Source organism: Dendrobates tinctorius, unplaced genomic scaffold (assembly GCF_039654945.1).
Source record: "Dendrobates tinctorius isolate UK_male_01 unplaced genomic scaffold, ASM3965494v1 ptg000132l, whole genome shotgun sequence".
Classification (NCBI taxonomy): domain Eukaryota; kingdom Metazoa; phylum Chordata; class Amphibia; order Anura; family Dendrobatidae; genus Dendrobates; species Dendrobates tinctorius.
In genome coordinates this window covers 2,416,419-2,439,382 of record NW_027361800.1, presented here as the reverse complement: position 1 = coordinate 2,439,382, position 22,964 = coordinate 2,416,419, and the positions used below count along the sequence as shown (strand labels likewise).

The 22,964-nt window shown below is 49.0% G+C and overlaps 1 protein-coding gene across 1 annotated transcript in view; it reads left to right on the top strand.

The window, feature by feature from the left end:
- PRSS57 (serine protease 57) overlaps positions 1–21,558 on the top strand; it is a 247,421-nt gene extending 225,863 nt beyond the window's left edge. The window contains exon 5 of the mRNA XM_073543371.1: positions 21,119–21,558. Coding sequence (XP_073399472.1) covers positions 21,119–21,271 — 153 coding nt within the window. The 3' untranslated portion in view covers positions 21,272–21,558. The remainder of the gene's footprint in view (positions 1–21,118) is intronic.
- The last annotated feature ends 1,406 nt before the right edge of the window (positions 21,559–22,964 follow it).

The window sequence follows — 22,964 nt, the reverse complement described above, 5'->3', positions numbered from 1 at the left end:
AGCAAGAGAGGATAAGAATTTCCTTGACCTGTTAGTTTTGCCTGAGAGAGATTCCCAACAAATGTCTGGATAGTTGAAATCTCCCATGACAACTATGTCATATTTTTTGGAGAACTTGGCCATTTGATGCATAAAGAGTTCATCCATATCTTCAGCTTGCACAGGCGGCCTGTAGTAAATGCCTACAATGGTGTCCTTTCCATTATTCTGTCCTTGTATTCTTACCCAAACAGTTTCCACAGAACTCCCAGTCTCTGAAGCTTCAATCTCTGTGCAGATATACGTGTTTCTAACATACAATGCGACACCCCCTCCTCGTTTATCAAGTCTGTTTCTTGCAAATAAGTTGTATCCTTCTAGTCTTGTATTCCAATCATGTGTATTGTCCCACCAAGTTTCAGTGATTCCAATGACATCATATTTCTTTTCCTGTGTTAGTAGTTCCAATTCTCCTTGTTTGTTGCCCATGTTTTGTGCATTAGTATAGAAGCATTTTAGTTTGTGATTGGTTTCTCTTTCTCCAATATTTTTATTATTTAGATTCTTTTGCCTTTGTTCTTCCTTTCCACTTCTAATAGCAGAGTTCTCAATAGCAGTTAGTTACTTTCAGCACATGGTTGCTCTCCTTACTGGATCGGCATCCTCCGGATGCAACACACGTCATGCTCCAGTTCCAATAGTAGAAACTTTTAATAAAGATGAGGTGAATGAGGTAACACTTCCTGTGCATTCCCTATCAAAATATGCTGCTTCTTCACCTCTCATCCAGTTTCTGAGAATCAACAGTCTTTTGGTGGGCACTTCCACAGTTCCCGTGCCCGTTCCCACTGCCCGGCAGTCCTTGGCAGTATTTTATTCCCCTCCAGGGGTATGCTCTGCTCCCGATGATGAAGAGCGTGCTGCCATCGGCAAACCTGCCCGGGCACTACTGCTGAAGCAGGAACTTCTTGCCTCTTTTAGGCTGTTAATCTAGCCTCCCTGTTTAACCCCTTCTATCCCTAGTCTAATTGTGGCGCCCCTCAGGCTTCAGTCGCCACAGAGGTACTGCACCTTCTCCTAAGGTGTAGTGCCCCACCAACCAGGTAGGCTGGGAACTCCTTTCCACATTCCAACACCTGCACCCCACACACAGGATAGTTCAGCAGGGACCCATCCATGCTTTATGCTGGAAAGGTCATAGGGTGCCTTTTGTGGTCCCTGCCTTCGTAACACGAGAGGTGCTGGGGAGGCGGGTGGAGTTAGATATAAAAGAGAGGGAAGGTGTAGGATTTCAGGTCAGTCTGGGGTGAGTCCCAGAGAGAGAGCAGACTGACAGCAGGTCAGCCTGAGAGGAGCTCAAGGCGGAGGAAGGCAGTCAGTCAGGAGAGGCTGAGGACTGGTCTTAGTGGAACGAGCTCCCTAGGGAAGGAAGAGAAGGAGAAAGAGACGTAGACTGGAGACTACAGATTCCATAAGAGAGATAGAACAGATCGTAACGAAGGAGAATAGAAGGATGGTGGGAGCTGGTTGAAGAAAGATAGAGAACCCTTCCAGTCCAGAGAGCGCAAAGGCCGGGGCCCGGTCCCCGAGGTTGATTGGATCTTTATGTCCGGCAACAGACACCGGAGGAGTAGTGAGCCGCTATCGCCTTGCTCCCATCATAGACTTGGGACACAACAGCAACTGAATAGAGAGCCGGGACGCAGTGAGGAGTCCCCGAAGCAGGCTACAACTGTCTGTCATACAAGTAAAGACTAGGAAGAGAGAGGCATTCCAGGGTAACTAAGTACTGGAGTGCTTCGCACCTAAAGGGGCATTGGAGGAGTCGTTCAGTAAGGTACATGTTGGCAGAGTGTGGAAGGGAGAATCCTATCCTGCCTGGAGGTTGGCTGGAGCCCTGACCTGGAGAACACAGTACGGAGGCAGGCAGTTGTGTGAACTGCAAACAGTGAGTAAAGCTTTGGAACCGCATACTCTGGTGTCCTCCAGTTATTCCAGCACCGCTACATCTGGGTAACAAGATCTGTGCCATTCTGCGCCTCTCGTCATCCATTGCACCTACACTGCCCTGGGACTACAGCTCCACCTGTGGGGAGCTATACCATCTCTGCTGCACCACACCATCAGTCCCAGTGGATCTGCATGCAGCGTTGGCTCAACATCTTACTTGCCAAACATCACGGGTGGCGTCACAAACTACCTAATAAACTTTAACACCATTAACATCACCGCCATTGATATTGGGCGCCCAGGGCCACGGACCGGGTCACCGCTGCTGTGAAACATTCTCGCCTTGACACCGGCCCGGTACTGAGTACCCCGCTGCCCTGGGTGTGCGAGGGCGACCCAATTTTGGCATCACGAACAGGATGACGAGACCCGATGCCATCGGGTTCTGTGTGTCTTGGTGTTATGAATGAGTCACCGTAGGAGGCAAAAGCAGAAATACAAGCTAAGTCCAGAAAACCAGAGAAGTTGGCAACTATCAGATTGCAGACCCCTGAACCTATCAACACAACTAGCAGTAGCCGTGGGGGGTTCCTACGATGCCCTAGACCCCTCGATCACAGCCGGAGAATTACATAGGCCTAAAGAAAGAAAGGGGAAATCTAAACTGCCCCAGAGCAGACCCCAAAGCAATAGGCAGCCCCAACATATAATGACGGTGAAGCAAGATGAAAATACTAACGCAGACAGAAAGATAGACTGAGCAAAGACGGGGCCCAAAACTACCTAGATAGGAAAGGACAGGAAGGCTGCTGTCTGCAATCTGCCAAAACCCTATCAAAGACATAAGCCAACAAGCTGATATGAAAAAGGCCCTGAAGCAGCTAGGCTTCAAAAACTAAATCAGCACTCAGGTATTTTCAGAAGACAGAGCTAAATGAATTCAGCACACCCCAGCAGGGAATGGCAGAAATCCAGAAAAACAAAGCAAAACAAAGTCAAAGCACCAAAGCAAAAGGCCGAGCAGCAAACTTAGCTTTAGAGGAGCAGGAATTCAGACTGGTCTCCAAGGATCCCACAGAGAAATCACCCGCAGGGCAGAAGGGCGTCGGCAGCCTTATATCCAGTCAGTAACTCCACTCAGCCAGTCATCATCATCAGCCTCAGGTGTTTGATTATCAGGCTCACCACCTTTCTTCACCAGAAGAGGGAGTTCCCCGGGCCTCAGTAATGAAGGGGAAAATGAACTCACAACACCTTGGATTTACAACTTTTGAAAATGTGCAGAAGACCAAATTTAATAGACTGTAAAATGGACATTAGAAATGGCCGCTGTCGCGGAGAAGAAGGGCGTGAAGAGATGGGAGGTCCTAAGAAAAGACCGCGAAGAGTCTTGGGCCGTCCCTACCTGAATTACTATGTGACTGATGCATAGGTTCGTATACTGGCTTGGTATGGAGGCGCTGGAAGAGGACGCCACCCCCGGAAGGAGGGGCAGAGGAAGCCAGTGGCGAGCAGAAGGGCGGAGCAAGAAGAAGAACACCAGAACGCTATTTTGGAGAGTGAGGGAAGGAGGCCTGCGGAGCGCGGGGAAGTGCAACCCCGGCGCCATGGTTGACGGCTCCAACCCAAGCTCCGGAATGAATCGCCAGCAATTGGAAGACGAAATCACTGAACTGACCACCCGCCTACTGCAGCAGAAGAAGGAAGCTTTGGAGAAGCTGAGACAGCAGCGCGCCCCGGCGGGGCCAACACCAGCGGGGCCAACACCAGCGGTAACACCCTCTCCATCGGTACCCGCTGCTACCGCAATGGACTGTCCCCGGGCGGTGCTGACCTACACATCTACTTTGACCGTGCGGTTGAGCACCACCGGCCCGGACAAGTTACCGGAGGACCCGGGAGTGGAAGGAATGGCACTTGTTTAAACTTGTAATCAGTATAAAAGACACATGTCCACAACCTCAAACAGTCACACTCCAAACTCCACTATGGTTAAGACCAAAGAGCTGTCGAAGGACACCAGAAACAAAATTGTAGCCCTGCACCAGGCTGGGAAGACTGAATCTGCAATAGGCAAGCAGCTTGGTGTGATGAAACTGTGGGAGCAATAATAAGAAAATGGAACACATACAAGACCTTGATCTGGGGCTCCATGCAAGATCTCACCCCATGGGGTCAAAATGATCACAAGAATGGCGAGCTAAAATTCCAGAACCACACGGGGGGGACCTAGTGAATGACCTGCATAGAGCTGGGACCACCGTAACAAAGGCTACCATCAGTAACACACTACACCGCTAGGGACTCACATCCTGCAGTGCCAAACGTGTCCCCCTGCTTAAGCCAGTACATGTCTGGGCCCATCTGAAGTTTGCTAGATAGCATTTGGATTATCCAGAAGAGTACTGGGAGAATGTCATGGTCTGATGAAACCAAAGTAAAATTGTTTGGTAAAAACAAAACTCATCATGTTTGGAGGAGACAGAATGCTGAGTTGCATCCAAAGAACACCATACCTACTGTGAAGCATGGGGGTCGCAACATCATGCTTTGGGGCTCTTTCTCTGCAAAGAGACTAAAATAACTGATCCGTGTACATGAAAGAATGAATGGGGCCATGTATCGTGAAATTTTGAGTGCAAACCTCCTTCCATCAGCAAGGTGTCATGGTTAGGACATGGTTAATGTCCTGTTCTCACAGGGTTAACTTTTGCCGGCCTCTCTTTGGATCTGGGAGGGGTATTTATACTCACTCCAGACTAGCATTCTCTATCATCTATACTGTTATTCTGGCTGTGTGTCTGACCGACCCCCCTGGTGTGCGTGTACTGCATTGCTTGTTCGATTCCCGTGTAGGACCCAGCCTGTCCCCTAACTCTGAACTCCATCTCACGTTTTAGGTACTATTATCTTCTCTGGTTCTGACCTCCTGGCTTGGCTATTGTTACTCCGCTACCATTTGCCCCTATTGTACTGTCTATTGCCCGTTCTGGTTTTCTGATCTATTGCTACGTCCCGACTATCCGCTCTGTCTAACCCTTTGGTACTGTCCTGCTATCTCGTGCATTGACCCCGGCTTGATCTGGTTTCCGCTCCTGTCAATGCCCCTTGGTAACGTGTCCCGTAGTTACCTTTCTAGGAGTTCCCCTGCAGCTCCTAGCTCTGTGGAGCTTAGGCCACGCCCCCAGCAGTCACATGCTTCAGGTCCTGATAGTTCGAAGCACGCATTGTCACCGCTGCTCCCCTGCTCCACAGGTATCTTTGAGCACGGTTTTTTGTACTCAGGACATGCGCACTGGCTCAGTGAGCGAGTGCAGTGCGGTGTTCCTGACACAAGGAATTTGAAGATGAAACGTGGATGGGTCTTTCAGCATGATAATTATCCCAACCACACTGCCAGGGCAACAAAGGAGTGGCTTCGTAAGAAGCATATGAAGGTCCTGGAATGGCCTAGCCAGTCTCCAGATCTCAACCCCATAGAAAACTTTTGGAGGGATTTGAAAGTCCATATTGCCCAGCGACAGGCCCAAAACATCACTGATCTAGAGGAGATCTGCATGGAGGAATGGTCCAACATACCACCAAGAATGTTTGCCAACCTTGTGAAGACTTACAGATAACGTTTGACCTCTGTGATTACCATCAAAGTATATATAACAAAATACTGAGATGAACTTTTGTTAATGACCAAATACTTATTTTCCACCATAATTTCCAAAATAAATCTTGCCAAATCAGACAAGGCGATTTTCTGGATTTGTTTTCTCATTTTGACTCTCATAGTTGTGGTCTACCTATGATGTCAATTACAGGTTTCTCTCATCTTTTTAAGTGGGAGAACTTGCTCAATTGGTGGCTGACTAAATACTTCTTTTCCCCACCATAGGTACATCATCAGCATACCGCATGGGGTACACATGCCTGGCTTATAGGAGAGAGGAGGCAAATTAGGGTCCCCGCCACCTACTTACAAGTGCACAACTCAGGAGACATGACTGTAACTTTCTACTGCATCAGCTCTGTGCTATGTATCCCCTTATCATGATGATAATGGTGGTTTCCGAAAGGAGCCACTCTTTGGCTGGGTCCTTCCCTGGAGGAAGATCTGGCTAGTCCCATGTTTGAGACTCTTAAATGAGGCTCCACGGACTTTATTTGCATGTATCCCCTTATGTCTCCTGAGATGTGCATTTCAAATTGTTCTTTGGAGCGATTTGTGGGGGTCTTAGGGCTGCATCCCCCACATATGTGGTCAGAGTTAATGTACTTAAAAAATAAAGTTTAATTATTCTTTAAGTTGCGGCCAATAATCAGAAACCAAATGTCGGTGTCACGTCTACTGCAGCTCTCTGCCCCCGCTGCCTCCGCCGCTGCTATAGCGGCGGCTCCTGCCGCCTCTGCCTCTGCTGTTGTGCCTGCGCCATCCACAGCACTCCTGCATGCTCACCTCTCCCGATATGCTCCCGCTGTAGGCGCGCATCAACCAGCTCCCCTACTTCCGATCCTGTGGCCGGTCTCTGTTCTCCGTCGGGTACGCATGCGCACCTCGCACCATAGAGTGCGGCACATTTCCTCCAGACTGAACCACTCTATCCCTTTTCCTCCGTGATCCTGGAGGACCCTGACCCGGAAGTCCTGCAGCACGCCCTACATCAGGTAGCCTCACCCCCCGCTCTGTGCCTGATTATCAATTGTGTTTCATGATTGATTTCGGGTCCACACTCTCCTGCATTCCCCCTGCCTAGTGCTCTGTTCTGTACCTATTGCGCTGTCGTACCTCTCCTTTTGATCTCCTTGTATTCCTTTCCAGAGTCCGTCCATCCCAGCCTGTGCCTGCCTTCACCTGTGTCGCCAGCCTACTTCTCCTCCCGACCTGCAGCAGTCTCTCTGTGGTCGCCGGCTTTCCTTCCCATCTTCCAGTCCGTCACCCATCTGTGTCCCTCTCCAACTGTCCCCAGGTATCAGCTTCCACGGTGATAGTCTGCCCTGGGCCTGCCCCTAATGCTCCCTGTATAGGGGGTGGTACACCTGGCCAGCTTGCCCGAGGGAGGTTCATTGTCGCTGTCCTGAGGGTTCACCTCTGGAGTCTACCTAGCCTCACAGTATAATCAGGCCCTGGATCCCGCTGGTACCTCGACCCCTACCCAAAAAGAACTTTTGTTCTTACGGGAGAATCAGAAGAGGATAATGTCTTTCCTCAAACCTATGGAGTCCCGTCTGTCGTCCTTGCAGGCCTCTGATCCTGGGAGTGCTCCCTAGATGGCCGATCTCCAACAGGAGCTCGCCCAGCAGCGTGACACTCAGGCCCACATTCTAAATTATATGGCCTTTGTGGATAATTGCCTCCTGACCCTTCAGACCGTTGCTTCTGCCCCGGTCCAGGCTGCGGCCCCGCACCCGCTACCCCATTTGGCGAAACCCCCACAGCATAGTGGTGACCCCAAATTGTGTAGGGGGATCTTAAATCAATGCCAGCTACACTTCGAGCTGTTGCCACAGCAGTGCCCCGCTGAGAGAGCCAAGGTGGCCTTTGTCGTGTCCCATTTAGAGGGGGAGGCTTTAGCCTGGGTAAATCATCTCTGGGAACGAGATGTCCCCTTAGTCTCCCAACTCTCTATTTTTCTGGACACCTTTCGTAAGGTGTTGGACGAGCCGGGCCGCCTGGCCTCTACTACCGAATCGCTTTTTAATCTTCACCAGAGCACGCTCTCAGTAGGTCAGTACGCCATTTGGTTCCATACCCTGTCCTCAGAATTGGGTTGGAACAATAAGGCCTTGGTAGGAGCCTTTTGGCGAGGACTCTCGGGCCGAAACAAGGACGAGCTGGTGGGCCGGGATACTCCAACCTCCTTGGACGCTCTGATCTCCCTGGCTACCCGCATCGACCTGCGCTTTCAGGAGCGCTCCCGAGAGGCTGCTAGAGAGAGGAGATTTCCTCGCCCTCTTCCGGCTACCCCTAGTCCACCCCGCTCGCGCCCTGTGACAGCTTCTGCGGCCCCCACACCGGAACCCATGCAAGTGGTTCGACTCAAGCCGGTGGAGCAGCGTCGGAGAGATAGGGCTGCACAGGGTCACTGCTTCTATTGTGGGAGTGCATCCCACTTCCTGCGTTCTTGTCCTGTGCGACCGGGAAACGCCTCCGCCTAGGACAGGTAAGAGAGGCCTCCCTAGGTACCTGTGATTCCTCTCTACCTTTGACCCTTTCTGTCCTTTTGCATCTGGGCTCCAAATGTTTTTCTGAGTGGGCTTACATAGATTCTGGTGCAGCTGGAAACTTTATTCAGCTCAAAGTGATTAGGAGACTTCGGATCCCTGGAGAACCCTCGGCAGATTGCTTCAGTCGGCGGCCAACCCTTGCGGGAGTCCGTTACTCTGGTCACCGAAGAGGTGAAACTTCAGATTGGAGCCTTACACCGGGAGAAGATAGTCTTCTACATGCTGCCTTCGTTATCTCATACCATCCTTTTGGATCTTCCTTGGTTAAGAACACACGAGCCTACCCTAGACAGGCGCTCCGGTGACATTCTGCGTTGGGGACAGTCTTGCCAAAGCAAGTGTTTGCTTACTGTGCAGCCTAGAAACTCCTCGCGATCAACTACGGTGTCTACATATTTATCTTCTGCTTATTGGGCCTTTTCGGACATCTTCAACAAGAGGGAGGCAGAGAGCCTACCTCCGCATCTCCCATATGATTGTCCCATCGACCTTGTCCTCGGCTCCACCCCGCCCCGACGTCGGATCTATCCGCTGTCTCCCTCCGAGACCCAGGCCATAACCGAATATGTCCATCTGTTCGACCGTCTACGGGGGGCACGGATCTTCACAAAATTGGATCTTTGAGGGGCCTATATTCTGATCCGTATTTGCTCCGGAGATGAGTGGAAGACCGCTTTCAACATCCGTGACAGCCACTAGGAGTACTTGGTCATGCCCTTCGGCTTGTGCAATGCCCCTGCAGTGTTCCAGGAGTTTGTCAATGACGTATTCCGAGATCTACTCTACTCCTGTGTAGTGGTGTACTTGGATGACATTCTGGTGTTTTCCCCAGACCTGTCTACTCACAGAAAAGGCGTCCGCCAAGTCTTACTACATCTGAGAGAGCATCGTCTTTATGCCAAGCTCGAAAAATACGCCTTCAAACAGTCTTCCCTGCCGTTCTTGGGTTACATCATTTCCAACTCTGGCCTACGTATGGACCCAGGAAAAGTGTCCGCCGTACTCAACTGGCCGCGTCCCCAGGGAATTAAGGTGATCCAGCGATTCCTTGGTTTCGCTAATTACTACCGGCAGTTTATCCCACACTTTTCCACGAGTGGCAGTATCTTCTGGAGGGAGCTGTACATCCATTCAAGAACTACACAGACCACAAGAACCTGGCGTACATCCAGTCAGCACAAAGGCTTAATCCCAGGCAGGCCAGGTGGTTGCTGTTCTTCGCCCGGTTCAATTTTGAGCTTCATTTCCGTCCCGGCAATAAGAACCTCAAAGCAGACGCCTTATCCAGGTCCTTTCTGGTCATCGATAACGAGGAGGAACCATCGCACATTGTGGATCCTAGCAAGGTCATTGTGGTCGCCCCTTTTAATCTGACTTCATTGCCTCTGGGTAAGACCTTTGTTCGAGAAAGTGATAGGAAGCGAGTTTTACACTGGGGTCATGCCTCCAAGCTAGCAGGACATGGCCTCAAGAAAACTCTCTCCCTCGTCTCTCATTTCTCTTGGTGGCTCTCTTTTCCTCAAGATGTCCGAAGTTTTATCGCCTCCTGTCCATCTTGTGCCAAAAACAAAGTCCCTCGGCACCTACCCCCTGGCCTCTTGCACCCGCTTCCGGTTCCTTCGGCTCCCTGGGAGCATATTGCAATGGACTTTATTACTGATCTGCCTCGGTCTTCGGGTCACACAGTCATCCTGGTGGTCGTGGATCGATTTTCCAAGATGGCCCATTTCATCTCTCTGCCTGGATTACCTTCTGCTCCCGAGTTGGCGAGAATTTTCATCTTCCATGTTTTAAGGATTCACAGCTTCCCCAAGCACATTGTTTCGGACAGAGGGGTTCAGTTCACCGCGCGGTTTTGGAGAGCCCTATGCAAACTGATGGAAGTGACATTAGACTTTTAATCTGCCTACCATCCCCAAACTAACGGTCAAGCAGAACGTACTAATCAAATCCTTGTAACTTATCTCCGACATTTCTCCAATGCCCACCAGAACGATTGGTCCAGCTTGCTCTCTTGGGCCGAATTCGCCTACAACAACCACACCAGCGAATCCTCTTCCAAGTCATCCTTCTTTATTGTCTACGGGCAACATCCTTGTGCCTCTGCCGGTACCCCCTCTCTCGGGAGTGCTGGCAGCCGATCTTCTGACCGAGGAGTTCTCCAGGGTCTGGCAGGAGACCAAAACCGCACTTGAACGAGCACGAGACAGGATCAAGAGACATGCTGATAAGAAACGCCTGGCTCCCCCGTTGTATCATCCTGGGGATAAAGTATGGCTGTCCTCAAAATTTGTCCACCTTAAGGTCCCCTCGTATAAACTAGGTCCCCGTTACATCTGACCTTTTGAAGTCTTAGCTTGTATCAATGATGTTGCCTACAAGTTAAAGCTCCCCGCCTCGCTACGAATTCCCAATTCCTTCCACATTTCCCTCCTGAAACCTGTCGTACTTAACCAGTTCCACGCTTCTACTGGTCGCTTATCTAGAGATAAGACCCTCTTCTTAAATGATTGGAAAGGTTTTGGTCCCGAGGAAAGATCTTGGAAACCCCGGGAGAACATCCAGGCTCCTCGAATTTTAGCAAGGTTCCTTTCTGGTCTTAAGAAGAGGGGGCGTAAGAAAAGGGATACTGTCATATCTACCATCGCTGTCTCTGCCCCCCGCTGCCTCCGCCGCCACTGTCGCTTCAGCAGTTGCTCCTGCCGCCTCTGCCTCCACTGTCGTGCCTGAGCCATCCACAGCACTCCGGTGCACTCACCTCTCCCGGCGCGCTCCTTTGTCATCCAGCTCCCCTACTTCCAGTCCTGCGGCCGGCCTCTGTTCTCCATCAGGTGCGCATGCGCACCTCGCACCATAGACTGCAGCGCACTTCCTCCAGACCGAACCGCTCTATCCCTTTTCCTCCGTGATCCTGGAGGACCCTGACCTGGAAGTCCTGCAGCGCACCCTATATCAGGTAGCCTCGCCTCCTGCTCGGTGCCTGATTATCATTTGTGTTTCATGATTGATTTCGGGTCCACACTCTCCTGACTTCCCCCTGCCTAGCACTCTGTTCTGTACCTATTGCGCTGTCATACCTCTCCTTGTGACCTCCTTGTATTCCTGTATTCCTTTCCAGAGTCCGTCCATCCCAGCCTGTGCCTGCCTTCACCTGTGTCTTTCCCAGTGTCCGTCCATCCCAACCCGTGCCTGCCTTCACCTGTGTTGCCAGCCTTCTTCTTCTCCCGACCTGCAGCAGTCTCCCTCTGGTTGCCGGCTCTCCTTCCCATCTTCCAGTCCGTCACCCATCTGTGTCCCTCTCCAGCTGTCCCCAGGTATCAGCTTCTGCGGCAATAGTCTACCCTGGGCCTGCCCCTAACGCTCCCTGTATAGGGGGTGGTACACCTGGCCAGCTCGCCCAAGGGAGGTTCGTCGTCGTGGTCCTGAAGGTTCACCTCTGGAGTCTACCTAGCCTCACAGTCGGCCTCTCTAAACAGGCTGTCAAACATTTGATGCACAAGTAAAATGTTTGTTTGTGGGATGAAATTATTTGCATGGTTGCTTGAGTATCAGCATTCTCTGTAGCACATCATTCTACGTAAACATGTGCAGCCAACAATGCAATTCTTTGGCGCACTGGACCATTATGTTACCGATCATACAGCCCACAGGAAAGTGCAGTCATAGACTGTCTTAACAGGCTATTAAACAAATGCAAATCAGTTTCATATAACAGATCGGCAATTGTCTAAAGGCTGAAAATGACTAATGTGAATGCACCTTTACACCTATGTATCTTATAGGTGACATATTCTCTGATTGAAGTCGGTCTCTTTCTTTCTTTTTTTCTTCTTGGTGCCAGGATGACTTTTCACAGCCACAGCATGGCTTTGCAAACTACCTCTTCTTTGGCCATCTGCAGCACATCTCAAGACGGTACTCTTAAAGGGAATCTGTCACCCCATTTTTGGCCTATAAGATGCGGCCACCGCCATCAGGGGCCTATCTACAGCATTCTGGAATGCTTAGATAAGCCCCCGATGTAACCTGAAAGATAGGAAAAATAAGTTAGATTATACTCACCCCGGCGTCTGGTCTGGTCCGATGGGTGTCGCGGTCCGGTCCGGCACCTCCCATCTTCAAGAGATGATGTCCTCCTTCTTACTTCTGCCACGGCTCCAGCACAGGTGTACTGTCTCTGCCCTGCTGAGGGCAGAGTAAAGTACTGAAGTGCGCAGGCGCTGGACCTCTCTAACCTCTCCCGGCGCCTGCGCACTGCAGTACTTTACTCTGCCCTCAACAGGGCAGATAAAGTACACCTGCGCCAGAGCCGCGGCAGAAGTAAGAAGGAAGACGACATCGCTAGAAGATGGGAGGCGCTGGACCACGATACCCACCACACCTGCCCCCGCCCCCCGGAGAGAATAATCTAACTTGTTTTTCTTCTCCTTCAGGTTACATCGGGGGCTTATCTAAAGCGTTACACAATGCTGTAGATAAGCCCCTGATGGCGGTGGCCGTAGCTTATAGGCCGAAAATGGGGTGACAGATTCCCTTTAAAAAGTACGGCATGATTATAAAGATCCTGAATAAAAATAACTAACCATGCTGTGCCCTAAATAATACCTATAATGTGCCCCAGAATAAATAATCACCTCTTACTTTGCTCACTGCACAAAAATTACTCCAACATTGTCTCTTTTATGTTTCATACTGTCCATAAGAAATTCCCACATTTCCATCTCCCCTTTTATACTATAACCACCACCATACTGTCTGACTAGGTGAAATACAACCGCCATGATGAGTTATGGTCACATTGTTCTCCCCATGCTGACCCCACACTATGGCTTCACTCCATAGTGAGCGCCATCCTCAAACTGTGTCTTCACTCCATACTGAGCTCCCTCTTTACACTGTCCCCACTCCTTTTTAAGCATCCTCTCCATACTGACCTCCCATACTGCTCTTTCTTAATAGTAAGCCCTCCATTCAACACTTTTTCCATTCAGACTTCCCATACTGACCCATCTCCTTACTGCGCTAGCTCCATGCAAAGCCCACCATACTGACCCATCTCCATACTGATCCACCGCTATACTGTCCCATCTCCACACTGAGTCCCCTATACTGCCCCATGTCTATACAGAAACCCCATATCGCTCCATATTGAGCCCCCCCTCCCATACTGTGCTTTATCCACTGAGACCCCAATACTTCTCCTTCTCCATATAGAGCCACCACCTATGCTGGCCCCTCTCCATATAGAGCCCTCCTATACAGCCCCATCTCCCTAGAGTGCCCTTCAATACTGCCTCATTTCCACATAGAGACACCGACACTGGTCCATCTATATATAGAGTACTCCTATACTGCCCCGTCATCATATTGAGCCCCTCTATGCTGTCGCAACTCCATACAGAATGAGCCTATACTGCTCCATTTCCATAGTGTACTCCTCAATACTGCCCTATAGAGCCCACCTACGCTCCCAATTCCATATTGAACCCTACATACTGCTCCATAACTATACTCTGAGTATGACAATTTAGTGCACACAAGGTCTGCCCAAAATTTGCACACACCCCAATCCACCAAGGAAGAAATGTGGAGGATGGTCTTCGAAAAATGTTTTCCCAGTTTAAAGGTGCAGGTCTTCCATACTTGTTATTCCCATACTCTAAGTGTATGGGCCAAAAAAACATTTCCCCCGGGGGGTATAGATCAACCTACTGTGTAAATATTTTTTTTACGGCCATCATAAACACCCATGCAAAAAACTATGGTGGCTGTTGCATCACGGAACACGTTTACCCCCGTGTTCTAGTGGTGGTGTCTGAAGAGACCTGGAGTATGGACGAAAAATGTTTTCCCAGTTTAAAGGAGTGGGTCTCCTATTCTTGGGGGGGACCTCAACATAGTGTGTAAACATTTTTGGAATGGGCATCATAAACACCCTATTTTAGGTTAGGTTTCACTGTTATCATGCGGTGGTGTACAGAAGTCTGGCCCAATCCAGCCCTAGTTCATTTTTATAAGAGTCAGCCTGTCAGCATTTTCAATTGACAGGCGGATGCGCTTATCAGTTATAATTCCACCAGCGGCACTAAAAACGCGGTCTGACATAACGGTAGCGGCAGGACAGGCCAGTACTTCCAAGGTGTAGAGAGACAGTTTATGCCACGTATCCAGCTTTGAGACCCAATAATTAAAAGGCACAGAGGAATCTTGGAGGACGTTGGTACGGTCAGCAAGGTGCTCCCTCACCATCTTCCAAAACTCTCCCAGATCTTTGCCAGTGTTCCCCTGCCTCTGCTGGATTTGATTTGTGTCTCTGATCTCCTTGGTTGTCCAACGAACTGTGACCTCTGCCGCCAGCTTCTTCTGATAAGAATTTTTTTAAGAATTCTGCAAGGGCATTCTTGTATTGCAACATTTTAGTACACCTGTTTGCCTTTGGAAAAAGAGATTGAAAGCTCTTCTTGTAGCATGGGTCTATAGTAGTGTCACCAAGCAGTAATGACTGTCAGCCAAAATTTTGACAAAAATGAGGGTCACGGGAAAGGCAGCGCAACATAAAGTCAGCAATGCGAGGCAGACTGCTAACAGGCAAGACTTCAGGGTCCTCACCAAGAGGACGAATGACCATGCTCTCTTCCTCACTGTCCTCAGGCCATCCACGCTGAACAGACGGTATGACAGTTGTGCTTGTAGTACCGTCTATAGAGCATGAAAGTAGATCCTCTTCTTCCTCCTCCTCCTCTTCCTCATTGCCAACCAATGCCACCTCTTTGATTGTGAGCAGAGAGCATTTCAGAAGACAGAGAAGTGGGATGGTGCCGCTAGTTATGGCATCATTGACGCTCACCATCTTGGTGGACTCCTCAAAGTTTTGTAGGATGGTACATATGTCTGACATACATGTCCACTCCTGAGGTCTTATGTGTGGAGTCTGAACTGAATATCGATGACCTTGTTGATGCTGGTAGTCAACAACTGCCCTATTCTGCTCATATATCCTTTCCAACATGTGCAGTGTTGAGTTCCAACTCGTGGGGACATCACACACCAGTCGGTGAGCCAGAATCTGCAAACGTTGCTGAAGCACGGCAAGGACGACAGAAACTGGAGCTGATTTTCTAAAATGGGCACACAGGCGGCGTACTTTGACAAGGAGATCCAGCATCTCGAATAGCTTTTGAGAAACCATTGAACGAGGTTAAGCACATGGGGCAGGCATGGTATGTGTGTGAGCTTGCCTCGCCTCAGAGCTGCCACAGTTTCCGGCCATTGTCACACACGACCATGCCTGGCTGTAGGTTCAGAGGTGTCAGCCACACATCTGCCTGCTCTTTCAGAGCTGTCCACAACTCTTCAGCATTGTACGGTTTGTCACCTAAGCATATTAGCTTCATTACAGCCTGTTGACGCTTGTCTGAGACAGTGCTGCAGTGCTTCCAGCTTGTGACTGATGTGGTCATTTCGGAGATGGAGGCTGAAGAGGAGGAGGATGAAGAGCAGAAACTGTAGACTGTGGGGGCAACCCTGATTAACGTAGGGCCCACAATCCTCAGGGACAGGAAGATGTGTTCCATCCCAAGGTCCCTCTGGGTCCCGGCTTCCACAATGTTAACCCAGTGTGCCGTCAGCGAGATGTAGCATCCCTGCCCATAAGTGGCGGCCGGGGACCGAGTACCGTGGGACGATCGCCGCCATCAGGTTGCGGAAAGCTCCGTATACATGAGCCTAAAGGCAATATTTCAAGTGCAAGCAGACGAGAAATGTGTGAATTTAGTACTGTGGCCTGTGGGGTGTTGGTTGCGTATTTACTCTTGCGTTATAATGACTGGGGTATGGACAACTGAAGGCTGCACTGGGACAAGGACGTGGACATGCTTGATGATGGTGGTAGTTGAGTGGCTTGCACGCACAACAGTGGAAGAAGTAGTGTTTTCAACCACAGTCACTGTTCCTGGAGCCTTGTGTTCGGCTCACAAAGTCGGGTGCTTTGCTGCCATGTGCCTGATCATGCTGGTGGTGGTCTGGCTGGTAGTTTTGCTAAGCCTGCTGATGCAGGCATGGAAGTTGGTGCAAATGGCATTTTTGGGGTTATCAGCAGAGTCTTTAAAAAACAACCAGACTCGGGAAGACCTAAAAGTTGGACTGGCAACTTCCGGCGTGTTGGTGTTGCGGGGAACAGTTGCCCGCCTTCTGCCTGCGAGCACCACACTGCTTCTTCCTGCCTGTTGGGGTGCTACGCCTCCCTCCCCCTGTGTGCTGCTGTCCTCGCTCTTCATGTCCTCATGCCAGGATGGGTCAGTTACTATATAATCCACCACCTCGGCTTCTACTTCCGCACCCTGGTCCTCCTCCTGACTTTCTGGCAATTGCATCTCATCATCGTCCACCTGTTATGACACATTCCCACCCTCGCCTTTGTGTGAATGTGGCTGCTCAAATATTTGGATTTTACTACATGCGATGTTATCTTGCCCCACTTCAAGTGGACAGGGCGAGAGGCCCGAATCTATAAATGGAAAAGTGAACAGCTCTTTGGAGTGTGGGATCAGTTGTCTCCGGGCAGTCACCATGGTGGGAGGAAGGAAGATCAGGGTGAGGAATATGCAGTCAAGACTCATGTCTACTCAGACTTGACCGTGTGGAAAACAGGGCGCTGTTGGTGGTGGAAAAGTGACTGGAAGCATTATCCACTATCCAACCAACAATCTTTTGACACTGCTCTGGTTTCCATAGTGCTGTTCTGCGGTCCCCTATGAATTCAGAGAGGAAGTTCATGAGAGTAGATGTCAGTGTTTGTTTTAGCAAAATTTCAATGCCCACACCCTTGGCCTCTGCTTGCACCATCACGTCCACTTCCCCGTCACTTGCCACGCGCTTTGCCCATTTTAAGTGGACTACACTATTTTCCACGTTTACTTCAAATGGCTGAATTGGGAGGAAACTTCTATGTGATCCATGTGCAGGAAAACCACCCTTTAAAATATCTGGACTGTAGGTAAAAATTTATTTTTTGTCATCAAACTGGTGTCAATAACTAGGATAAGACACAGCAAAAAAAAGGTGAATGAAGGTCTTAAATGCCACAATTAGTAGCACACAGATAGATCAAGCGTCTGAAGGAGATACCACACTGTTCAATATATGGCTTGTATTTTTTTGTTTTTTACCCAAAAATAGTCTATTGAACTAGGGTAAGACACAGCAAAAAAAAGATGAATGTAGGCCTGAAATGCCACAATTTGTAGACCACAGATAGATCAGGCATCTGACCGAGATACCACACTGTTCAATATCTGGCCTGTATTTTGTTTTGTTTTTTTACAGAAAAATACTGTATAGAATTATGGTAAGACACAGCAAAAACAGTTGAATGGAGCCCTCAAATACCACAATTTGTAGCCAACAGATAGATCAGGCATCTGACGGAGCTAGCCCACTTTCAAATCTCTGCCCTGTATAGCTGCCCTGTATTTTTTTTTTCTTTTGGCCAGCAAAATTGTGTCAATAAGTAGGTTATGACACAACAAAAAAATTCTATGGGGGCCTGAAATGGCAAAATTTGGAGCGCAATGATATGTGAACTGTGTGGCGGAAAAAAACCAGTATAAAATATCTGCCCTCTAGCTAAATATTTTTTGGCAGCAAAATGGTGTCAAAAATTTGTATAAGCCACTCCCAAAAAATTCTACAGTACCACAAAAAATGGCAGATTTTTCTGTGCACTCAGATGTGATGCCTGGGACGGGTGTTATGAATAGGTCACCGAGTACGATGGCAGGAATAGGCTAGGCCACCAGGAAACCAGAAAGGATGGTAACTTAGCAGATTGCAGACCCCTGATCCTAACAACACAGCTAGCAGTAGCCGTGGGGTGTACCTACGATGCTCTAGACACCGCAGCACAGCCGGAGAACTAACTAAGCTTAAACCAAGAAAGGTGAATTCTAAACTGCCCCGGAGTAGAACCCCAAAGAAATAGATAGTCCCCAAACATATAATGTCGGTGAGACAAGATGAGGCACAAACGCAGTCAGAAAATAGACTGAGCAAATGATGGGGCCCAAACTGTCTAGATAGGATAGGAAAGGAAAGACACTGTCTGCAATCACACAAAAAACCCTAAAAAATTCTACACGTCTGATGTACAAAAAACACTGAGGTCTCATAACCTCTCCGCCACTATATCAGCATTCTGTTGTGAACTGGCAGCAAAGCAAAAGAGACTAATATAATAGGGACTGAACAAACTGACACAAGCTGTAACATATGGAGCGGGGTCCAGCACTGCCCCAGGAGGGAGCGCGCTGAACCCTCACAGCAACGCAGAAAGAGGCAAAACCAGATAAGCTGTAACGGATTAGCAAATGAACAACTTATCTGAAAAATGTAGGATCAGGCAGAAGACAGCAGACCTCAAAATGCACAGGAAGAAACTAATCACCAGCAGCAACTGAGGGAAGCCTGCTCACTCATATCCTCCCAGTCAGTAACCCCTGATTTCTAATCATCGTCATCAGGTGGCAGACTTCTCTCAACCCGGCCAGCTCCACTACCCGCAGTAACCACTAGAGGGAACGCCGACTCAGCAGTCTGATCAAGAGAATTCACAACAGATGGGCAAACTCATTTAAAATTGCTGGATTTTCATGCTGTACTATGAAAAGTATCTGGCTATAGTGTGCAGTGTCAACAAGCAAATAGAGGAAAAAAAGGGGTTCTGGATTGCTTTGGAAAAAATAATCAGGATTAAGATGCAAAAAAATTATTCCTAGTCTCTGATACCTGGGGCTAGGTATATATGGTCAATATATGTAATAGGCAGCAGCAGACAGTAATGGAATGGACCCTCTTGATGTATGCAATGATATATATATACCCACATACAGTGCATGCACGCCTTGCACTGATATGCATATAGCCATCTATATACCCCGTAATTAGTCCTTAGAAGGACTGTTGGTTTAGCTGGATTTGTGGATTCTATGATGGTATACCCCCACTAACTTATAAACCCCCCAAATCTGACCCTATCTCAGCAGCAACTCTCCCTACACTACCTGATTCCGGATGTGACTGTGACGATCAGGGTAGTGGCAGGTCTCTTATAGACCTGATGATGCTGTGTGGCCAGCCAATCACTGTAATACCACAACAAAGATGGCTGTGGCATTACCGTGTGTGGCAGACAATCCCTGCATGTTGATTAGCGCTCTAAAGAGTGCCAAACTTGCAGCTCCCATCGAATAATCCCGGAAATACTTGGCGCTTGCCGAGTACCGCGAGCACAGCAATACTCGGGCGAGTAACGAGCATTACTGAGCCTACTCGCTCATCACTATGTGACAAGTTATACTATTAGGCCGGGGTCACACTAGCATAGAATACAGACGAGTGCTATGCGAGAAAGCATCGAATAGCACTTGGCCCAGTGTTAATCTATGGGGCATATCACATCTGCGATTATTTTTTCATTCCAAATCGGGATGTGAAAACAATCACAGTATGCTGCGATTGGCACCATGACTCGGCCGAGTCTCAGTTCACTCGCACCTATATAAGTCTATGGGTGCGAGTGACACAACGCATATCACTTGGATATCATCCGACTGCTGTGTGATATACGCTGACGCTGGCAGCAGAGGAGATGGAGAAATTACTTTCTCCGCCTCCTCCGCAGCTGTACTCCGATCCTCTCTGTGCAGAGGTTCGGAACACAGTAGCATGACACTCGGCTCCTGCTCGCAGCAGAGCAGGAGCCGAGGGTCATTAGCATCTAGCCTTATACTGTATCTTGCACCTTCTTCATGTTTGCAGGAAGGTACTAACCCGGTAGATTCTTTCTACAGTCTGAGCACATGGTCTCCATATCTGAGACTCTACTGGTCCTTAATCAGATTATATGCAACTAGTCATTTTTAGGGCTAGGTATTAGGGCTTAAACAATTTTTTGATAATAAACAGCCCCTGTCTTTCTGCCAACTGTCTGTCAGACTCACATGTGGTTGTGGCTTTTTGTTTATTCAAAATGACTCACTGGAAAGCTTCCCTTTCTTGGGCCTTTAATCTCTCTGGATCTCCTTTACCCCTAATGGAATCCACTCTTCTCAGGCTCCAAGCACTTCCTGGCCTTTCTCCTGCAGCCCAATGGCCTGCTTCTCAGCTACCTCAGTATCAGAGATTTCTTTCTGTACATATGGGATATTGCCCATATTGCGAGAGGAGTGGTGAAGTTAACGTAAACAAGTTGAGCACAACAGGGATATCCAGCTGTGAAAAATATTCCACCTCTTCCAAATCATTAAATGTAGATTGCAAACAAATAGCAGTATAGTTGCAGAGGCCAATGCTATAAGCCACGGAAAAAGGTCCCTAGCAGTGGTCACATCACCATCCACATATCACCTGATAATTTGACAATCACTTTACACAAAACCAATTGTGGTGTAAGGCCGGGATCACACACAGTGAGATACGGCCGAGTCTCGCAGGTTAAAACCAAGCTCTGGCGCCGGCACTCCGGAGCGGAGCGTGCAGCCGCACAGCAATACATGGAGATGCACGCTCCACTCCAGAGTCCTGGTGCCAGAGCTTGGTTTTAACCTGCGAGACTCGTCCGTATCTCGCTGTAGTGTGACTCCGGCCTTACACTTGGAGTACCTCACAGTATCCTACCTCTTCTGAATTTTTATTTCCATAAATTTGTTTTCAACAATCATCTGTATTGTAATTTGAGTTCATCTGCAACCATGCGTTGGAGTTAACCCCTCTACACAGATACAAAATCAGGACATAATATTTTTCATACTGTTATTTGACTTCAAACAATATTGTGCACATAACATTGCACCTGGAACATTGATATTGGCAACATATAAAAGATTTGATTGATAGTTCTTGCAAAGCTTTCAGTTTATGTGATGCTTTGCTGTAAATAAGATATGCCTTACATCTGACAAACGCTTTTTCTTTCCAGGGTGATTCTGGTGGCCCCCTTGTGTGCAGGAACCGCATTGAAGGATTGGTTTCCTTTTCTGGACTTTTCTGTGGAGACCCTCGTACTCCAGATGTATATACTCGAGTTTCAGCATTTCTGCCTTGGATTCAGAGTGTGATAAGGAAACGTTGAAAGAAGAAAAAGAAACAGTGGAATGCCCTTTTTTTAAAAAAAACTTTTATAGCTACCGTATTTAGGTGTATTAGACATATGGGGATTATAGTTGAATGAAAAAGGATCATGTCTTTGAGGAATATTGATGTTAATTTATACACACCTTGAATATAGATTCAGACTCAAAAATGAAAAATTGGGTATAGCGGGTAGGGGATTCAGATTAACAAGTGGCTAACATAAGAAACCCCAAAGTGGATATAAAAATTAACTTTTAATGTACACAATTAAAACAGAACAACACAAACGCCATACAATTAAAACGTGCACTCTAGGTTCACCCTACAATGTGGGCCCTTAACTCAGTTCCTGCCTACCAGTGGAGGTTGCACCTTATTAATTCTGTACGAAATACAGAATTATATTTCCTTTCATTCATCCCCAAGACTGTGTGATTGGGTGATTGTTTGCACTTATCCACAGGGATATCCAGGGCAGCTAGGAGCAGCCGCCGAAGATCAGGGGCGTCATTTTCATACAGAATTAGGCCGGTTTCACATTAGCGCTTTTTCAGCGCGCGCACGGCCGGGGGTAGCTCCGCCCCCGAGCCGGCTCTCTGCCCGGCGTGCCCGCCCCTTGCTTGTAGCGCCGCCTACTAGCGGACAGCGGCGCCTGCGATCGGCGCACCCTATCTTTAGCATAGGGTGCGCAGATCGTGCGCAGGCCGTGCGCTAGTTGCGCTTTGACCTGTGCTGCGCACTTTTGACGGTGCGCCGTTCGCGCCAAAATCAAACTTTTCGGATTTTGGCGCGCACGGCGCACCGTCAAAAGTGCGCAGCGCAGGTCAAAGCGCAACTAGCGCACGGCCTGCGCACGATCTGCGCACCCTATGCTAAAGATAGGGTGCGCCGATCGCAGGCGCCGCTGTCCGCTAGTAGGCGGCGCTACAAGCAAGGGGCGGGCACGCCGGGCAGAGAGCCGGCTCGGGGGCGGAGCTACCCCCGGCCGTGCGCGCGCTGAAAAAGCGCTAATGTGAAACCGGCCTTAACTAGGTTGCCAACGTCTGCTAGTAGGCAGGAACTGAGATAAGGGCCCACATTGTAGGGTGAACCTAGAGTGCACTTTTTAATTGTATGGTGTCTGTGTTGTTCTATTTTCATTGTGTACATTTAGGCTGTGTTCCCACAGTAGCGTTTTTGAAGCATTTTTAGGGGTCAAACCGCTTAAAAAATGCTTAAAAGGAGCTTCCCAATCATTTTAATGCTTTTTGGCCTTTTTGTGCCAGTGGATGCTTTTTTTACTGCTAAGGAAACGCTTAGCGGTTAAAAATGCTGCGCATCCTCCGGTCAGCTCCGCCTATGAGTGCATGATGCTGCATATGACCTGCATACTCTATCTTTACCATTGGGTACGCAGGCCGTGCGCAGGTAGGCTTTTGCCGTCGCGTGCGTCCTTTTGACGGTGCTCCGACCTGCGACAAACATATCGTGCTGCATTTTGGTGTGGCTGGCGCACTGTCAAAAGGACGCATGCATCGGCAAAAGCATACCTGTGCATGGCCTGCGTACCCAATGCTAAAGATAGGGTGCACATGCAGCGCCATGCGCCCATAGGCGGAGCTGCCCGGAGGCGCAGCAGGGGGCGGAGCTTCACGGCGAGCATGTGCTGCGCCTCAAAACACTAGTGTGAAACTAGCCTAAGATGTGCATAA